This window comes from Notamacropus eugenii, chromosome 1 (genome assembly GCF_028372415.1).
Source record: "Notamacropus eugenii isolate mMacEug1 chromosome 1, mMacEug1.pri_v2, whole genome shotgun sequence".
NCBI lineage: Eukaryota > Metazoa > Chordata > Mammalia > Diprotodontia > Macropodidae > Notamacropus > Notamacropus eugenii.
In genome coordinates this window covers 89,215,502-89,228,411 of record NC_092872.1, presented here as the reverse complement: position 1 = coordinate 89,228,411, position 12,910 = coordinate 89,215,502, and the positions used below count along the sequence as shown (strand labels likewise).

Here is a 12,910-nt window from a genome sequence, read left to right as displayed (position 1 = left end):
CAGAGTTCATTAATTGCCTGTTCCTCTTTGACTATATCCTCATTCATCTTCAGCCTCAATTCGCTCATCAGCAGGTTCGGTCTACTTTTTACAAACTGAAGATGAAGATTACATCTTCTCAGAAAAGATGGAATTAAGAGGGAAGTTGCATATTTTAACTCTCTCCTTATCACCGTAATCATTATTACAGTAGCAAATATGTCTTTTGTTCATTAAATTTCAGTATCTCAGAAATACCTAATCTAGTCTTTTTTTGAGGAACTTAAATTTTTCCCAAACCTGAGGTTATCCTGGGGTATAGCCTTTCTATTATTTTTTTATTTAAAAAATAATTTTCGCTGAAAACAGACCAATGCAAGTATGAAAATTTATTTCTCTAAACTGGAGAAACCACCAAAGAAATCAGCTAGCACAGTTTCATAGAATACCAGGATTTCAGAGTTGGAAGGGATTTCAAAAAGGTCCTTAGTCGAACCCATATCTCCCAGTAATCCCGATTATCACATCCCAGAGAAGTAGTTATCCAACATCTACCTGAAGACTGGAGTCAAATAATTTCTTGGAGCTGCTATTCTACTTTGGGGCAACTATAATTGTCAGAAAGTGGTTCTTTTCCCCTGATACCAAACCTACATTTACTTCTTGGTAACTTCCAAGTGTTACCTCTGTTTCTGTCCTCTGGGGACAAATGGAACAAGTCTAATTCCTCCTATACATGACAGTCTTTCAGATGCTTAAAGACAGCTATCATCTCCCCTCTAAGTCTTCTGTTTTCCAAACCAAACATGCCCACTTCCTTCACCTGGTCCTCCTTTGGCATCACCCAAACGAAGGACGATCACACACACACACACACACACACACACACACACATTTGACATCACTACCACCACCATCATCATCATCATACCTAACATTTATATAGTACTTACTATGTGCCCTTATTAAAATTCTTACTCTATTACTATGTGCTATTATTAAAATTCTTATTATATTTCATAACAATCTTGACAGTTGAAAGAGTGCTATTATCCCCATTTTAAAGATGAGAAAGCCAAGGTAGAGAGCAATTAAGTGAGTTGCACAGGGTCATCCAGCTAGTAAGTATCTAAGGCTGGATTTGAACTCAGATCTTTCTGAAAGTAGGCCCAGTACTCTATTCACTGCTCCACCTAGCTTGCACTGGACTCAAGATTCTCCATCATCCTAGCTGCCCTTCTCTGGATCCTCACTCTCTTGCCATGTCTTCAAACGATTAGACCCGGAGCTGAGCACAGTTCTCAGATGTTGTCCAACCAGGGAGTCTATACAAGCTATAGCGAGTCGATTACTTTTTTATTATTAGAAATCATGGCTCCCTTAATGCAGGTCAAGATCTCCTTTGCTATTAAGAGACTACTAAATCACACTGCTAATTCATATTCAATTTATATTTTGTTTTGTTTCCAGAATAACTCCTATCTAACTACGTAGACTCCAGCTCCTTTCACTTGCATTATCCCTGACTGGGAAGCATGCAAAAGCTTCAACTTGAGACAGATTTGGGTTAACACCACTCTCTCATATGGCAACACACTGTTTCCTAATCTTATCTCCAAGTTTGGATTTCTTAACTCATCTCCACTGGACCTAAACCACACTAGACTTCTGGGTTACAACAATTCTTAGCCCACAATGCTTGTTTCCCAGGAATTTTGCTACTAAACTGCAGGTTGCTCTAAATATTGACTTCAAAGCCTTCTTGTTCCTTGCATTCCTTGTTTTTTATTTGCCTCCTTGGTTATCTATCCCTGATTCTATGTTTTACAATGTTCATTTTCAATCTGAACTCAACAAAGGACCATATGTCAAGAAATGATACTGGTCTTCCTAGACAACTTCCTCTTTTTTTTCCTTAGTCACATCATCTGTGATTGTATTGTTAGAATTTCGTTTCTGAAAGACTCTTACCTCCCTAATCATCTTCCCTTTTAGAATCTATGATCCAATCCTGAGATCATCCTAGCTTTTCTTTGGACTTTTTGAAATTTGTTTTCCTAAGATCTAGACTATATATCTGATCATGCCCCACGTTTTCCCTGAATAGGTAAAATATAACTTAGCATGGTATGGACAAATAGTAACCATGACACCCATAGTTTTCCCAAGGTATGCATACTTCTGAATTCACCAGCCTGATTTTATGCATCCAAGCAATAGGCTTAACACTCTTAAAAAGAATACTTTCTACCTTTCCATATCTTCTTTCTCCAATAACCTTTAGTATGTGTCCTTCTTGGTCTGAAATGATCTCCAAGTTCCTGTCTTCCCTACCCCCACCTGCAAATTGGCTTCTGCTTTCTATGAGTTCAATCTCTCATGTTCTACTTAATGTGACTTTCACCCATCCTGAGTGCATACAGCATAAGAGAAAATGTGGTGTAGTAATTAAAATACTAGGTTTGGAGTCAAGAAGACCTCATTTGAAGTCTGACTTCAGATACTCTAATGTTTACTATGTGGTTTGGGTAAGTCACTTAAACTCTCTTGGTTTCAGTTTTCTCATCTGCAACAATGAAAGAATTGAACTATGTGACTTCTGCATCCCTTTGAATTCTAGACCTTTGGCTCTCTCAACCTATTACCTATGAGTTGTGTAATCCTGGGGAACCATTTAATCTGTTTATGCCTCAGTTTCTTAAACTGTAAAATAGAAATAATAATAGCACTATTTCCAATGATTATTGTATGAAATATGAATGTATGCAATGCACTTTGTAAGCCTTAAGTCTGAGTTTTCACCATTACCATAATCATTAACCTTATTCATATCTCTCACTTTTTTCAATAAATTCAGGTAGAAATGATCCTAAGACAAGTTGCTATTTTACTACTATCCATTTGTTCTTAATGTTTTATAGACTATTGCAAGGTAGATAAACAGCTATTTTTTGTAACTAAATAATGATATTCATGCATATATTTATTATTGTTACTATTACCATTGTTATTATCATGTCTAAGCATCAGCACACCAAATTGATAGCTAGAGAATGCAAATGTCTGCCATTTGCTTACTACATTACAATTCACAAATATATGTATTTTTAAACAGAATTCTCAGAGAGCCTAAGTTTTTGTTTTCCCAAATATGAAACAGAGGTAGATGTCAGATTTTACTTCTCAGTCCATTGATTCTGTCTTTTCCAATATCATCCTTTCAAGAGTCCTCACTCATTACCACATTGACCTTGGACATGAATTTTTCATCTGTAAGAGCTCACCAAGGCTACCTATTTACTAAGTCATAGACAGGCTGTGATCTGTATTGGTGGAACAAAATATATATAGGGGAGTGTGTATGTGTGTGTGTGTGTGTGTGTGTGTGTGTGTGTGTGTAGATTTCCTTCAGCGTGTATGTCATAGAGATCTCTTTTAAAGAGGCCTAAGGGGTGCAGATTCATAACGGATTTTTCAAGAAATGCCTAGGGGGAGAAACGCTATGAAAGTCTAAGGGCCAGTTGCATTGAATGACATAAAAATTCTTTCCAGAAGTAATCCCCTTAACTCTCTGGCATACTATACATGCTAGAACTAAATACAATTTGAAAAATGGGAGAGTTCCTTTCACCCTTTAGAAAATATTGATAAAAAAATCTAAAGAAAGATCATGAACTGGTTTTTCATATTTCAGATATCAAGGAAATTTCTCACCACTTCCATTTGGGTAGGATAAGCATATTATCTTAATAGAGTTAGAAGGGACCTGGAATGACTGCATCCATTATATTGGAAGGACTGGAAGCCCAGAAACCAGGATTGAGTCCTGCCTCTGTCATTAATGTATAATTCATTCATTAGATGATGGGTTCATAGAACTAGTGTTGAAAGGGACCTTAGTCCAACCTCTTCATTTGAAAGCTGAGAAAACTGAGACCTGAAGAGGTTAAGTGATTTGCTCAAAGTTACACAGGCAATAAGTAGGATTTGAACTCAGGTGCCATGACTCTGTGTTCAGAGTTCTTCTCAATATACTATACTGCCTCCCCATTCTATCTCCTGGTAGGACCCTCCTCCCCATCCCAACGCTATCCTTGAACTCACAGAAGCACCACATTGAGTAATGGTGGTCTGTTTGCTGAATAAAATCTTCCTCAGTAAGCCATTTCAATGGTAATTTCATTTGGAAATTGAGGAAATTTTGTTTCAAGTACAACTAAAAGGTATCTCCTTTCTTTTCAAACCATTTCTTCTTCACGAGTACCCTTTCCCTACTCTAAAATGAAAAAAGGGTAGAGTGCCTGCCAATTTCAACCTGAGATTAGGTAATTTCTGAGGGTATTCTGTCCATTCCTTTTAGTCTGAGAGCGAGGCAGAGGCCATGATTAAACACATTCTAGAAGAAGAAAACTATCCAGCTGTTTGGTGGCATGCCAGCTAGGAGGCAGGAACATGCCCCAGGCACAGACCAGCCTATCTTTCCTCTGCCTACAAGACACTATTTAGTTTATGTCTTTCTAAGAGAATATGAGTGTGCTGTGGGGCAGAGAGCTTCCTCCAAAGTTTTTTCCTCTGACAAATCAGAAGACTGTCTGTAGGCCAAGTTTCAGATCGGCTGTGTTTTTGGAAAGATACCTGATTCTCACTCATGCAAAATACCTAAACTTCTTTGTCCTGTGCTCAATCTCATAAAAATCCTTTTTCTTCTTCTCCTTGCTGTATATTAGGATGGAGAGTAGAAACACTCTAGAACTGAAAATCTTGCGTTCCTTTTCAATTTAAAACCTTGTAATGGCTGGACGGATAGGGAGTTGTCATGTGGTTACATTGGGATGAAGAACTACAGATGTGGAGACTCTCTTTACTAATGCAGGTCTATCTCTTCTCTGAAATATATAGTCTCTGAGAGTTACCTAGAGTAATGGTGTTAAACTTAAATAGAGGCAGATCCCAAAGGGGAACATATTGACTTAGAAAAGCACAAATTCACACAAACTATCTGGTATTATATTTTTATTTATTTTAAATGTTTCCTAGTGACATTTTAATCCAATTCAGATCCCATAGGGGTGTTGTGGGTCTCAATACCTCTAACCCCAGAGTACTGAAAGCTAAAGTGACTTTTTCTATGTATTAGAAGTAGGAATCAAACCCAGGTCTTCTTGACTCAGAAGCTGACTCTCTATCTGCCAATTTTACTGCTTTTTTAATGGGTTGAAAAAGAAGTCAAATCAACATCTATCTATCTATCTATCTATCTATCTATCTATCTATCTATCTATCTACCTATCTATCTACCTATCTATCTATTTATTGTATACAATATTCTTTTGGGGAGTGCATCCAAAGATATATAGAACTCAGTCCCTTCCCTCTACGAGTTTACCATCTAGTTGGAAAGAGTGCATAAAAGGGGAAAGATCACTAATCATCAAAATTTGAATACCAGTTCTAGATTGAAGTAGAAGTGATGTCACAAAGCAGTACATTACATTACCAGATGAATTACATGATAATAAGAGCTATGGAAGATCTACAATCTTGGCTGTTTTAATGGGTTGTCATATTGGCTACATAAAAAGACCAATACTTCCTTGGAAAAAGGGCAAAGTAAATACTTCTTCCAGTGATATTTCTTTGTTCAATCAAATGTAGGCTATTTTAAGACCTGGATATCGTATATTCCTAAGAATAGAACTGATGGCATGTCAGAGATTATTAACCCATTTTATGGATAAGGAAACTGAAATCTAGGGAAGTTAGGAAACTGGTGATAAGTCATGCAGCTAGGTCCATATTCCTTGAGTCAAAGGAAAGACTCTCGGAACTAGACCTGGGTGGTAAGTATGCAGTTTGCTTCCTGGACTCTCCTAAATCCAGTATCAGTGATTCAATTAAATTTAATAAACATGTGTTAACCATATACTAAGTTTTATGTCACAGTCAGTAGGATATAATGGATAAAAGTCTAATATTGGCAAAAGGAAGACCTGGGTTCTTGTTTCTGACTATATATGAGATACATATATACACAAGCCATACATACAAATGCGAGTGCGCGCGCACTCACACACACACACACTCAGAATCTACTCAAACAAAAGAAAGAACATTGAGGACTTCTCTAACTATGGAAGATTTGCCAGAAGAACATTCCCTTGTCCTTACAGCATTGTAAAGGGGGAAAATGAGCAGCACATGATATTTTTAAAGGATGGCAGCTGGTGTTGTTACAAGGCGAGGAAGCAAAAAACATACACAGCAAGGCACGTGGAGGGTGGCAGACTGCAGAAATCTGTTAGGTGTTGTGGCTAATGAAACAACAACACAGGGTCCCCATAGACAATCGCCTCTGTATGTGTGCAAAGTCAAACAGACAAATGACTTAAGGGGAATCTTGTGTTACTGGAGGCTGGGGAGGTCAGGAGAAAATTGCATTGATGGCAAAATTGAAATAGGCATTAGAATAATTCTCTACTTAAATTCACTCTAGTCCTTACTACATCTAAACTACCAATCTCCTTTGCTGTTGAAGATTTTTAAATGAAGAAATTGTTCTCAAATTGTAATTCGACTTAAAAACAGACAAAAGAAAAATCCTTTATTCAGGTCCTGTATGTGAAGCAGTAAGAAGCAGCACACCATATGGATAGACAACCAGTCTTGAAGTTAGAAAAACCTGGAGGAAGTCTTGCCTCTGTTTTATTTAATCACTCAGTGCTTTCTACAACACAACATCATTCTAGATGATTCTAGATCATTACCAGTGTCTTGAATTTCCCCTTGAGGTAGGGAAGATTAATTTGGGGATGAGACATTTTGGAGGAAATTGAGATGTTTTCCTTTTGAGTTCATGTTTTTAAGTGCAGAGTTTACAGAAAAATGGAATACATACACCACAGTACAAGAGCTTCAGGAACAGTGATTGCCTAATATTTTTGTATTTATATCTCTAGCACATAGCACAGTGCTTGGCATATAGTGGGTGCTTTATAAACTTTTTTAAAAAATGAATTGAATGACAGTCCTTTTAAATGAAGTCAACCTGCCACTTGGTATTATGCTAGGTATGTGTTAGGGAAGAAGAGAAGAGATGAAAAGAAATTTCTTCTCGTTCTCACTAAACATTATGTTGGTCCCTTTAGGAGAGATGGAGGAGCTGGAGACACTCTGGTTGACAGGAATCTGCCACAATGAGAAGAATGAAGTGATGAGCAGCCAGCTGGACATCGACAACATGGCAGGCGTGTTCTACATGCTTGCTGCTGCCATGGCGCTCAGCCTTATCACTTTTGTCTGGGAACATTTGTTTTACTGGAAACTCAGGTTCTGCTTCACTGGAGTATGCACAGACAGGCCAGGACTATTGTTCTCCATCAGCAGGGTCAGTAAAATTTCAGTTCACTTCCTTTTATAACAGATAAACCAAAACTAAGGAAGACTTAACCATCACTTTCCTCCATCCGAACAGTATTTATATTCCACACTGCCTATCTCTGCCTGCCCCCACTCCCGCCCTTTATACCAGTCTTACTCTGATGTTTTGTCATTCTGGAGATATTTATAGATCATAATTTTTTACATAAATGCTAAAAGTACTAACATTTATATAGTAGCAGAGAGATAACCCCAGGTTCTCAGAGACTAGATCAGAAGAGCACAAGTTCTGGTTGGACCTATAAAAGTGGAAAGCATTCAAGTAATGACCCCAAGATTAGCCATATGTATTTGTCATCTGGGGATCAGGTAAGTGTGCTGAGAGGCTCATCACTATGTGGGTCATAGGTGCAACAACTCTGAAACCCATCTACTAATTTATAGAGCAGTTGCTATCTGCTGTCTTTATTGGTAAAGTAAATGCCACCCTCTGACAAAATCATAGATACTTGAGGTATATATGATTAGAAGACACTTTCACATATAGAGTTGTAATGCTGTTTTAAGGTATTAAAGCATGATAAATATTCTAAGACTTTTGGGACACATTGTATGTTATTTCTTTTTATTTATACAACAATCCTATGAAACAGTTGGTGAATGGATCATTCCAGTTTTGTAGATGAGGACTAGTTACAGGTCAAGTGACTTTCACCCAAGGGCACACACTTAATGATAAAACTAGGACTCAAATCCAAGTTTTCTAACTTTATGATAAATGTTTTCCCCATTATAACATGTCGCCTCTACACTGCTTTGTGAATTCATGCCATATAAGACAGTACACATGCATGTTGTTCTCTCTCTTTTCTCACCTACACACACACACACACACACACACACACACACACACACACGTTATCCTAAGCAGTTGTGTGGTCTAGACATCTCGAGAGCAGGCAAGAATGCAGAACAAAGAGGAAAACTTGGTAAGAGCATTACTTTCCATCTAAAGAGATACTTATTGAGTATGCCAAATTGGCTTCTTAAAAGAAAATTGGTGTTTTTTAAGCACATATTTTTTTAAAAGAATTTTTAAGAATGCAAGAGATTCCAAGGATAAATAAACATCATCATCCTCTCAAGCTTTCCAGAAAAGGATTCTTTCCCTCCACATTATTATACTCTAAAGCTGGGTACTATGCAAATACATAATTCCTAATTAGTTTGATGCCATCTAAATACAAATGTTGCTTTAAAATAATACCGTGTGTGCATATAGTTAGGTACTATGCCAAATTTAAGATAATTCTCTCAACCAATTACTAAGTGGTTTTCATAGCTAAATGAGAGAGGAATTATCATAAGTAAATGCACCTAGCCACATTTTCTCATTGATCTTGTTTGTTTTTGGTAATACATTTCCGGTATCTAATAGGACAGAGAAGTCTTTAAGGAGACCAAGTTGATAAGTAATCATTAGGAGAAGCAAATGAAATCTTCTCCCTCCTCTCCCCACAATTTATCATAGTCCTGCCTAGTCTTTTCATTTCCTTGAAGTTTTCCAAGTATACATGAATTCTCACCTGTACTTTGTCCCATAATACTTTTTCAGGAATCACTCTCTATAGCCCATATCTTATCTCTCATAGTAGAAGCCATGAGGAGATGTCAATTCCCTTGCTAACTTATTGATCAGATGGATAGGGGAAGTCATCCTCAAACAATCTCTTGACCTTAACTTCCCATGGACAATGGCTATTTTTTCTAAGAGGAGGATGACTTGTAAAAGAGAGCAAATGTTCTATTTAATAGAATTTTCCTGTTTCTTCACTTTTTAAAACCAGTAGGAAAATGTTTGAGAATGTCTGTGTAACAACACAATAGTAGTGAGTCAACCACTTTCAAAGTTGACCTGCTCTCAGAAATCTTTCTTTCTTCAGAAAGAATGCTCTATTATTGACATAATATAATATTACAGATTATATTATAATATAGTATAATAAAATATCAATATAATCATGCTTTATTATTGATTAAATTTGGAAAAGACACAGCACTCCAAAGTTTGATTTTTATCTGCAGATGAATTGCACAGCCCTTTGAAATCTGAGAACAACTCTATGCACACCAGCAAAGATCCTCACCCCCTACTAGTCAAGAGTTGCCAGTCTTCTAATGTAGAGGTTGCCAACCCATTGTGAGGTTATCAGATGCTTTTGTTGACAGAATCTGCAGTCACAGGGACATTCAACTATATGCAGATACAGTTCAATTTAATTCAATTCAGTGACCAATAATTTGGTGTATATGCATCTATACATTACGTACCCCCCAAATACACTCTCATGTGTCAAAAATATGTGTATACATATGCATATGTGTAACACACAATGCACTTAAACACAACCACAACCACAACCTTAACCTCAGGATTTAAAGAAATCTTTAGCAATAATTTTTTTGGATAGATTTTTATGGATGGTTATTGCTTTCACATCATCTGCTTTTCACACTGTATTCCTTTCCCAAACCAAGAAAACCGTCCACTATGGCAAAGAATTTTCATTTTTTTAAAAAAATATATTTTCCCTAATTAAACATAAAAACAATTTTTAACATTCTTTTTTTAAAAATTGAGTTTGAAATTCTTTCCCTTCCTCCCTCATCCTCCCTTAAACAATGTGATATGTTATACATGGAGAAAGAGAGAGAGAGAGAGAGAGAGAGAGAGAGAGAGAGAGAGAGAGAGAGAGAGAGAGAGAGAGAGAGAGAGAGAGGCAGGCTTTTAATCTGTACTCAGAGTCCGTTTCTCTTTCTGGAGCTGAATAACTGCATGTTTCATTATAAGTCCATTGGAATTATGGTGGGTCATTGTGTTGTACAGAGTTTACTAAGTCTTTCAAAGTTGATTATCTTTACAATATTGCTATTATTCTATAAATTGTCCTCCTGGTTCTGCTCACTTCACTTTGTGTCAGCTCATACATGTCTTCCCAGATTTCTCTGAGGCTACCCTCTTCATAATTTCTTATAGCATTATAGTACTTGTTAACATTTATGTAACAAAGCTTGCTCAGCATTCCTCATTTCAAGGGCGTCTCTTCAGTTCCCCTTTGTTTTGGACATAGAAAGAGCTGCTACAAATATTTTTGTACATAGAGCTTCTTTACCTATTTCTTTGATCTCTTTGCAGTATAGCTCTAGTATCTGGATCAAAGGATATGCACAACTTGACAACTTTTTGGAAAAATTGCTTTCCAGAATGGTTGAATTAGTTCGCAGATCTACCAATGGTGCCTATGTGTACTGATTTTCCCACATTCCCACCAACATTTGTCATTTTCCTAATGGGTATGAATTGTACCTCAGAGTTGTATTAATTTATATTTCTTTAATTTTAGTATTTTCGAGATTTTTTCCAATGTTGATAGCTTAGATTTCTTCATATTTCTTGGTCATTTATCAATTGGAGAAGGGCTCTTAGTCTTGTAAATTTTACTCAGTTCCTTATGTATTTTAGAAATGATACCTTTACCAGAAAGACTTAAAGCAAAGATTTTTTTTCCCCTAGCTTCCTGCTTTTCCTTTAATTTTGGCAGCTTTGGGTTTTTTGTGTAAAACTTTTAAATTTTATTTAATTAAAATTGTTTCTTTTTGGTTATGAACTCATCCCCTATCCATAGATCTGACAAATAATTTCTTTCACACTCCATTAACATGCTTAGGATACCACTTTATGTCTAAATAACGTACCCATTTTGAACTTATCTTGATACATAGTGTGGTCTATGCGTAGTTTCTGCTGGGCTATTTTCTAATTTTTCCAACAGCTTTTGTCAAACCATAAATGCCCCAAAGGTTGAGGTCTTTGGGTTTATCAAATACTAGGTTGCTGTGTTTGTTTGCGTCTGTATATTATGTATTTAATCTTTTCCACTGATCAACCTCTCTATTTCTTACCCAGTACCAGATGCATTTGATGATTACAGTTTTACAGAATAGTTTGAGGTCTGCTACTCTTAGTCCCCTTTCGTTTCCTTTTTTTTTTTTCATTGATCAGGGATTCACTCTTTTCCCAGAGTGGGTACTGCTTCTCAGACACCCTGTTATTCATCTCCAGTGGATGCTGTTTTCCCTTGCCCGTACAAATATCTGTGCTTTGATGAGGCCCACAATAAACCACTATTTCTACTTTTCCCTTCCTTTCTACATTATTCATGTTGAACTTGTAGCAGATAGGCTTTCATTGTCATTCTGAGAGAATAGATTTGTGTAATTCTACATGGTAGCTCTTAGGCACCATAGACATTCTGATTAAATGTCTCTAAATTGAAATATGTCCCCCAAGCCATATATCATAGTCCCCATCTCAGAACAGCCATTGTGTCAGCCTTCTGTGTGACTTCTTTTTTTGTCACTGCATAAGGAGAGAGAACTAGAACAAAAACCAAATGCTGATTTAAAATACAATCAATCAGCATCTTGTATGTTTTGGTGAAGGAGCAACCTTTGGTTACTCAAAATAATGCTACTATGCCGTATATCACAAAAACAATAGCATATCCCCCAAATTGTCTGGTCTATATGAAATGAGAAAGAGCAAAATAAGAGATTAAAAAAGGCCTTGGTTGGAAAAATATGTTTGATAAGGTCATTTGTAAGGATCAGGGTCTTTTGTTCTACCCACATGTATAGAATTAATAGAGTCTATGGACATATAGGCTGGACTTCAGAGGATCCACAATAGCTCCAAACAGTACACATAATAAAGAAAAAGTAAGACAGAAATGCCTGGTCCATGGAGATGGGGAGAGCTGGTCAAAGAGGCACGCCATTTTGGAGTTTTGCTGCTTCATTTTTGATGACCTCTAGCTCCTGCAAAGTTCCTTCCCATGATTACCAGGGCATCTTATTACATGTTCCAAAAGAATGCAGCGGGCGTCTATGAATTATACAAATGAAGAAGAAACTGATAACACTATGGGGAGGAAAGAAATCCCAGTGCAGAGGCTTTGCTTCTGAAATAGTTTTATGAAATTTACAGCTTATATGGGTAATCTCACCAAGGAACCAGTGTGGCATTCCATATTAAGCATATGTTTTGCATGAATATTGATATGTTACATTTTCTTTTTTATAAAAGTCTTCACATATGATAATGTGATAAGATAATATGAAAAGAAAGATATTCAAGGATCTTTGACTCAGAGGTTCAATACCAATATAAGTCAATTAACCTACTCCATTCCATGGTCTTGTGTGTGTATGTGTGTGTGTTTGTATAATATATGTGTGACATATCACATATAATATTGTGCATATTATACATTTACATATATTCTGTTTTTTGTTTGCTCAGACCTGTGATGTTATTGACACATGGAACTCAGTGTGGAAATCTCTTCCACTGATATACATTGACAACTCATCTGCAACCTATAATCTTAGGATTTACTTGGGGCATTAAGAGGTTAAATAACTTGTCCTTGATCACACAATTACAAAGTGACAAAGGCAGGAATAATAAAATCTAGGTCTTCCAATGCTGGTC

The 12,910-nt window shown here is 36.6% G+C and overlaps 1 protein-coding gene across 2 annotated transcripts in view; it reads left to right on the top strand.

Moving 5' to 3' along the window:
* Positions 1-12,910, top strand: part of GRIN2A (glutamate ionotropic receptor NMDA type subunit 2A) — a 506,391-nt gene that overhangs the window by 477,601 nt on the left and 15,880 nt on the right. For both annotated transcript variants that reach the window (XM_072608879.1, XM_072608870.1), the window contains exon 13: positions 7,125-7,363. In XM_072608879.1, coding sequence (XP_072464980.1) covers positions 7,125-7,363 — 239 coding nt within the window. The remainder of the gene's footprint in view (positions 1-7,124; positions 7,364-12,910) is intronic.